This window comes from Egretta garzetta, unplaced genomic scaffold, assembly GCF_000687185.1.
Source record: "Egretta garzetta isolate BGI_Z169 unplaced genomic scaffold, ASM68718v1 scaffold51, whole genome shotgun sequence".
NCBI classification, from domain to species: Eukaryota; Metazoa; Chordata; class Aves; order Pelecaniformes; family Ardeidae; genus Egretta; species Egretta garzetta.
In genome coordinates, this window is record NW_009258549.1 from 2636708 (window position 1) to 2643925 (window position 7218).

The 7218-nt window shown below is 53.7% G+C and overlaps 2 protein-coding genes across 4 annotated transcripts in view; one reads left to right on the plus strand and one right to left on the minus strand.

The window, feature by feature from the left end:
- Window positions 1–3350, plus strand: part of MICALL1 (MICAL like 1) — a gene marked incomplete at its 5' end in the record, with an annotated part of 24847 nt that extends 21497 nt beyond the window's left edge. Inside the window, 4 exons of the mRNA XM_035903183.1 lie at window positions 246–319; window positions 684–798; window positions 1135–1181; window positions 1482–3350. Coding sequence (XP_035759076.1) covers window positions 246–319; window positions 684–798; window positions 1135–1181; window positions 1482–1603 — 358 coding nt within the window. The remainder of the gene's footprint in view (window positions 1–245; window positions 320–683; window positions 799–1134; window positions 1182–1481) is intronic.
- CUNH22orf23 (chromosome unknown C22orf23 homolog) lies at window positions 3271–7212 on the minus strand. 3 transcript variants are annotated; one of them, XR_004843175.1, is made up of 6 exons: window positions 7123–7212; window positions 6554–6730; window positions 5960–6094; window positions 4697–4797; window positions 3778–4385; window positions 3271–3334 (listed from the first exon to the last, which is right to left on the minus strand). XR_004843175.1 is itself a non-coding variant. In XM_009647837.2 (5 exons), the coding sequence occupies exons 1-5, from the start codon at window positions 7181–7183 to the stop codon at window positions 4281–4283; spliced, it is 579 nt and encodes a 192-aa protein (XP_009646132.1). In that variant the 5' UTR covers window positions 7184–7212; the 3' UTR covers window positions 3493–4280. The 3 variants fall into 3 exon arrangements, 2 of the variants coding, with proteins under 2 accessions (XP_009646132.1, XP_035759052.1); XM_009647837.2 differs by lacking the exon at window positions 3271–3334 and having other exon boundaries at window positions 3493–4385; XM_035903159.1 differs by lacking the exons at window positions 3271–3334; window positions 6554–6730 and having other exon boundaries at window positions 3493–4385.
- Between the last annotated feature and the right edge of the window lie 6 nt (window positions 7213–7218).

The following is a 7218-nucleotide window of genomic DNA, read 5'->3' on the forward strand; positions in this document are numbered from 1 at the left end:
AGTTATCCAAACACACTCAGAACTGACCTGCTCCAAGTCACCAGAGCCCCTGCAGCATCTCCTCCGGGAAGGCCTTGAGCAGCCAGGGCTGGTGCCTGCTGGCACGTGGCTCCCTGGCCCTCTGGCTATACCGAATAAGATCAGCACCTTGGTGGTTCTCTCCAAGCTCACCCCGTACCATGGCATGAAATTTTGCCTCCCTGGAGCCTTGCAGTGGTTCCTGGCAGTGCCCCCTTCCCTTGCAGCTTCAAGCAGCAGAACCTGGAGCAGCGGCAGTCGGACGTGGAGTATGAACTGCGTTGCCTCCTCAACAAGCCAGGTAAAGCATTGCTCTGGGTGCAGTTGCCTCCATTTTGCCCCTGGGGTTTCATCCCCCCTCTGTCTTGCTGGGTCTCAGGCAAGGAGAGACAGATCTTTAGGGATGCCAGCGCAACCAGCTGGCTTTAGAGCTGCTGCCCCATCTCACTGCATGCCCCAGCCGTGTGCAGGGATGTGCTCCTTTTGTCCCCGTGGGGTGCCACCTGCAGGGCTCTCCCTCCACAGCTCCTGCTAGCCCAACTGGCCCCGCAGCACGGCAGGGTAGCAGGGGATCGTGCTAGGGGATTTCTGCCCTGAAGCTCTGAATTTCGGAGCCCCTTCAGCCATTTAATTGCCTTGTCCTTCCTTGGGGTTTGGCTGGGTAGAGAAGGACTGGACGGACGAGGACCGAGGGAGGGAGAAGGTGCTGATGCAGGAGCTGGTTACCATCATTGAGCAGAGGAATGCCATTGTGAACTGCCTGGATGAGGACCGGCAGAGGTGAGTGAGGAGTGGGGTGGGCTGGGGGAGAGAGGAAAAAAGCGTAGCCCGTCCGACCCAGCGTGATACCAGTGGCTCGTGTGGGTGTCCCAAGATGTCCCTGCTGCTGGTGTCTTTCCCAGGCTTCCTGATTCTTGCCTCTTGGATTGCCTTGTGTGGGAAAGACAGGGCAGTGCTTGCAGCATGTGGGTTTTATCCTGCTGGCAGCAAATGCTCACAAGGCAGTGATGGATCTGCCCCTCCACGGCTTATAAGTAGGAGGTTCTCTAGCCTTAAACAATACAGCAGCTGTTTTCAGGGCTGAATTGCTGACCTATTTCCCACTCTTTCTTTCAGAGAAGAGGAGGAGGATAAAATGTTGGAAGCCATGATTAAAAGAAAAGGTAAGAAATGATTGGGAAGATTCTTAGAGTGATGTTTTCGCTGCTGACACCAGCAAGGGGCAGCATGAGCCATTCTTAGAATTGTGGGCAGAAGGAGCAAATCTATTCCATGTAGACTCGGGAGCCTTTCCTGAGGGCCATTAAAGTTTGGGGCACAGCTGTGCTGCGCACCCCTGTTGTCACAGCAAGAAGTATGCATACAGTGGAGGGCTTTCACCCTTGCCCCTTGTTGTCATGCACGTGCATGCATGTGTACAACCATCAGCACCCCACAGTAACAACCTCCCGTTGCAACTCCAGAATTTCACAAGGAGGCGGAGACCGAGAGCAAGAAGAAAGGCAAATTCAAGCCCATGAAGGTGCTTAAGCTGCTGGGCAACAAGCATGACTCCAAGAACAAGTCGCCCAAGGAGAAAAGCTAGAGCAGGGGAACGCCAGCAGTGGGAGGGATGTGCTGCCCGACTGCCCTGACTTCTCCGTAGCTGGCTGGGATGCCTGTCAGGAAGGGGGGCTCCTCTCCCTCCACTCCACTCTCCTCTCCCCACACTCCCTCCCCAGGCACCAGAGCTGCCGTCCTGGGGAGACACCAGCCCTCTGCCCGGAGTCGGGAGGGGGAGTCCAACCAAAGCGTTCCCCTTCCCGAGGCTGCAGAGGAGCCTGACCGTCCCCTCTGTGAAGCCTTGCTAACGAGGCGGGGAGAAGATGGATTCGCTTTTTGGATACGTTACCCCATTGCGTGTGCTTGTTATTAACTGAGAAGCAAGCCAAGGAGTTTGGTGTTTGTGGGAAAACTTGCACTAACTGCCCCCTGTCCCTTCTCCCGCTGTAACTGACAGTTCCGTGTGCCTCCGACCTCTGCCAGGAGGGGACAGGGCCTGCCTGGCCCCCCCTGCCCGCCCGCTCTTGTCCCCTTCCTGTCCTGTTTTTAACTTTGGGAGAAAGCTCTGACATTAGAATCAGGATTCTTTGGGTTTTACTGGCCTAAACTAAAATGTTAAGAAAACACTCCCGCATCACAAGGCTCTAGAGCCATAGCCAAAAAAATAACTGGTGCCCTATTTATTTTGAGCCGTCCCCTCCCTCAAGCACCAGGGCTGGGTGGGCTCTGTTACAGGGCTGAGAGGACCCAAGGGGACAGTGTACAGCTGCTAGGACGTAGCTCATGCGCCCTACTCAGGACATCTTACCCCCCCACTGCTGCTAAACACCGCTGACTCTGCTGCCTTCCGGGGGAGGGAGGAAGGTTCCTTTTCCAGGCAAGGGCAGAAAAGTTCAAGACTGACTCAGTGCCCTCGGTGCCAGCCAGGGGCCCTAAGCCTATGCCCCTGCTCACCAGTGCCACCCTTGAGCGGCTGGGGAAAGGCACGGTCACAACTGACCATTACCCAGCTTCATCTGTGGATGCTTTGAAAGCGTGCAGGGTTTGGCTGGTTATTTTTTACACCTCCTTTACTAGATGAATTCAAACCCACCCTGTAACTTTTTAACCCCCTTATTTTATTTGTCATGTGTGCGTGCGTGTGTGTACAGTGGAGGAGGGAATGGGGGGGCGGTGTTCTTCCAACCATCCCTTCTTCCTTCCATTTTTGTTTCCTGCCTTCTCCTCCAAGGCAAGGGATTATTTATTGAATTGTTGGATCAGTCTGCATTAGAGTTTCATGGGTGTTTGGTTGGTCAGCTGTTCGTCATGCCTTCTCATTAGCACATTAGACATAACCAGCCCCGAGCAATCTGCTGTTGCCCCTTCTGAAAACCCAACAGGCTTTAGCCACAGCGCTCTCGGAGCAGTGCCTTGCAAGGTGGCTGGCGTAGCTTTCTGGAAAGGGATCCTCGTTTCCCAAAATCTGAGGGACTCGAGCTCCTCCTCAATCCCAGCACGGCCCCCGTGGCTGGGAGGTGGCAAGCTCAGCCCCGTACTGGTGACGCCATCTCGCTCTTGCCGTACCCCAGCAGGCTGATGAAGAGCAGTGGTAGGGGAGATCCCAAAGCACAACTCTTTTCCAAGGAGAAACAAATCTGCTTTAGAGCCTGCTGTCATGTCACTGTTGCCAAAGGCCATCAGGATCACTGCAGCCTGACACCCCTTGGCCCCGCGCCCAGTCTGAACTCTGATTTGTAAATTATACTGTACTAACTCCGTGACTTCCATTCACCTGAAGAGAAATAAAAGAAACATTGGGTTTAAAAACCGATCGCAGCTTCCGTTTCTGATTCCTTTCTGTATCGGCACTGTCCTGAGGACAGGACATGCTGCCTGGCTCTGGGGAGTGGCTGAGTATTGCTAAGAAGCAGGTGACGGGATCTTAAAGAAACTGGGAGCTGGGCTTTATGCTGGGCTTTATGCAGGAATAGGCATCGTGCTTCAGCCTGCTGGAGGACAGAGGTGGGTTTATGTATGAGGTGAGCAAACAGCCATTTCCCGGCTCTGTGGGAGACCAGTGGCTTTTCTGCATACCATGCTTTCAGGAACCAAAAAACCACAGCCAGCCCGAAGGGCAGAGCAGCGTGTGCTGGGCTGAAATCCCCTCTCCCTCCTGAGTGCCTGCCCAGCTCAGCTGCTGCCAAGAAGTTTGCTGATGCACACAATCGTGCTGACCTGCAGCAATGCCGGAGGCTCGTGTTTGCGCAAGGCCACGCGGCTGCATCTTCCTCCCCGCTGCCTGCCTGCGCAGTCATTCCCCGGAGTCAGGGGGACAGGAGCGGGTCGTAGATGTGGGTGGCAACACACGCATTATCATCATGAGAAACCACCTCTGGGTGGGTGGAAAGGAATGACGATTTTGTCAGTAGGTTGCTGTACTCCGAGGTGTTGCACTGGCAGAAGGAGGCTCTGCTTTGTCATGTTGGGCCAGCCGCTGCTGTGTGTTTTCATCTCTTTAATATCGTTGAGCAAGAAGGGATCCGGTGCGTGGGTAGGATTTTACAACCGCTTTCTTCTGTTACCGGTTATGTACAAATTGCTCCTGCCTTCTGGCTTTGGGCAACAGGTGGTACCGCCCCCTCTTTGGGCACAGGCACAGACCAGCCCTTGAGACTCTGATGCCGAGAGTCTGGGAAGAAGAGGTGGGAACAAACTGCGCTTGTGTTTTTTCCCTTGGCCTAGTCACAGGGATCAGATTTGTTCCCACCAGGGATGTCTTTTGTCATGATTTCTCTTATTTCCTTACTTCTCTTCTTGTCAATGATCTCCATCTCGCGCATTTTCTGCAAAGTAAAAAGGGGAAGGACTGAGCAGGGAGAATGCTGGCAGCTTTTTTTTTTTTCTTTTTTCTTTTGCCAACCCCAAGAACAAAGCTTGTATTTCCCCGATGAAGTTACACGCGGACATGGAAAAAAAAGACTGAAAACCTCTTTCTCCCCTTCCCCAAATTCATGTCTGTCCTGTGCCATAAAGGGAAACACTGTTCTCTCCCCTTTCTCCTTCTGTAGTTGAGGGAGACTCTGCTTTAAGGGTTCTGACACCAGGGGTTCCCTCCACTCACTGCATGGCCAGTGTCACCAGTGCCCTCGCGTACCTGTGAGATTTCAGTGAGGACAATCCTTCGATACTTCTTGCCCTGTCCTAAAGCTTCCATCTCTGCCAGGAACTCCTTCCTCTCCTGAACTTCATTCACCACTGACAGAGAAGAGAAAATGCTGTGTAAACAGGATTCAAAAGAAAGGCAAGAAACCACGTTTCTGCCTAGCTCCGAAACTCCCGTTGCCTAGCTCTGCTGGAACAGCGGTCCCACCAGGGGAGGGGTGGTGTCCGCTGTAACGCTCATCTTGAACATGTCACCAAAATACCTCAGCAGGGCCTTATGCAATGGGAAATGCCCCCCCCCCCCCATCTTCTTACCGCTCCCCATCTTGCAGGAACGGTAACTTTCTATTTTTCTTTCTACAGACAATTCTCTGTTGCTTGTGAGCAATTTAACTGGCCTGTGGATGGAGACAGAACCTGCTTAAAGCCGTTGAGGTTCCTTAGCTGACATACTAATGAACTAGCCAGTGACCAAAACCGCCTCGGCTCCCAGGATCAGCAGAGGCACAGAACATTAGCTGCCACTTTGTAGCCAGACGGTCCAAATCTCGCCACCAGTACAAAGTACCTGGGTATTTCAGGTGTGTCAAGGACAACATGCAGCTTGCAACAAGTTTTAGAGGATACAAAGCATGCATGAAGCCAGCCCACACTGGCTGCCCTGCAGCAGGGGCCAAAGCACCCCTTCCGTATGCGTTATTCTAGTGTTGTCCATCTTTCTGCTGCCCTGCCTAGTGGAAGGCTGGCTGGGGTGTACACGCACACTGAAAATTCAAGCACAGAGAGGTATTAGGCAGGCCCAAATCCAGCACCGCTTAAAATTCTGCTCAACATTTAAGCTTTGCTAGTGTAACTGCTCTGATCTTGGCGTGAAAGAAAACAGAGCCCAAACCATGGACAGGCTGGCAAGCGTCCTAGTCTATGTTGAGTTATGCTGGCTGGAAAAAGGACCCGCAGTACCTGGGCTTCCTGCCCAGGTCACCCTGCACCTCCCCAGGGTATTCCCCTGCCAGCAGAGTTCATTTTGTGCGGGCTGCCCAGGGAAGCCTGAACCTGCCAGCAAACCCCTGCAGTGTAAGCTCTGGAAGGATGGCTGTATCACAGCGTCACAGCAGCCAGTCCTTTCTCCTGGAAACTGGGCTTTGTGCCTCCTTCCGCAACGGGCTTCAGGTTACTGGCAACACGGCCTGCCACCCCAGCTCTCGGAGGGAGCCACCTTCCCACCTGCCTTCCTCCAGGGTACATAAAGACATACATTCTTCAAACCGGTCAGGCTCAGGTATCTCCTCTTCCTTTGTCTGAACCAGCGTCTGCTTCACCTTGCGCTCCACCACATCCTTCCCTGTCGCTAAGATGTTTTGGAGCCTTTGCTTCTCCTTTTCCAAATCTCCTGTGAATGCCAAGGGGGAAATAAATGATTCGCAGCGCATCTCCTCAGGGAGGAGCCTGGCCACACTGCTTCTCTGCTAATGATGCCAGAGGAAGTGTTATGTTAACGACAGCCCATCCCCAGATTGAACCACGCAAGTGCCACACAGGTGTACCCGTGGTGAAGAGCCAACCAAACTGGCATAGAAAATGACACAGCACTCCCTTCTTAGACAAGGATCGTGTGAGTCCCTATCACCTGGCACCTCCCCTAGCCAGCGGGCAGAAGTCAGCGAGCACTTACAGCAGGTGCTCCCTCACAGATCCATTTTTAAAGCATCTTTGAAGACAGAAAGTGTGAGGATGATGTGCAATTAAGATATCCCCTGCCGCTGCTGAGTGTGCAAGCAGGAAATGGATATAAGGGGGAGAGAAGGAATGGGTGGCAACATTTATTTATTAGCGGTGTTTACTGACTTACGCCTTGCCCGTGGCTTGAATTTCTCTCGGGTGTAGGCATCGCCTGCCTGGCAGGCCTTGGCAGGTCGGAGATGCGGTTTAGCTGAAAGCCTGCTCGGCTGACAAACTGGCAAGGAGAAAGCTGGCACTGGCTCTTTGCTGGATGTGGGGTGGCACTGGAGGGGCAGGGTATCTCCTCCTGGAGAACAAACCAAACCCAACAGTGAGGCAGATGGAGAGGAGGCTGGATGCACAGCCCTGGGCTACCACCAGCAGAAGATCTGCCTGTTGATCCACTGTAGCACCACAAGTGAAGACCCCAGGGTGCCACCCTCATCTCACCTTGGTTGGTATGCGCTGACACAAGACAGACTGTGGTTCAAGTCACACCATTGCATCTTGTTCCCTGGATGACCCTTGAGGCCACCTCACCCCATACGTCCCCGCGTGTCAGAAACAGCCATGCTGCTGTTTTAAAGCGCTTGCCCACCCAAGCAGGCTGTGGGCGAATGCCCCCACCTCACGCCGAGCAGCAAAAGCTCCTCGCCACAGCGCAGCGCCAGGCGGGAGAGCGAGAGGGCCGCCACTCACGTTCCACGCAGTCCATCAGGTATCGCCTCTGGAAACGCGTCAGCTTCGACTCCTCCATCATCGCTGAAAAACATGACGTCGGGGTGAAGACGACAG

Excerpts from the sequence above, each read along its gene's own strand:
- CUNH22orf23 (XM_009647837.2), bottom strand. The coding sequence starts at position 7,183 with ATGATGGAGGAGTCGAAGCTGACGCGTTTCCAGAGGCGATACCTGATG. Across the intron at positions 6,731-7,122 it reads CCTGATGGACTGCGTGGAAC|GAGGAGATACCCTGCCCCTC; the intron begins GTGAGTGGCGGC and ends TTTGTTCTCCAG. Across the intron at positions 4,798-5,959 it reads GCCTGACCGGTTTGAAGAAT|TGGTGAATGAAGTTCAGGAG; the intron begins GTATGTCTTTAT and ends CTTCTCTGTCAG.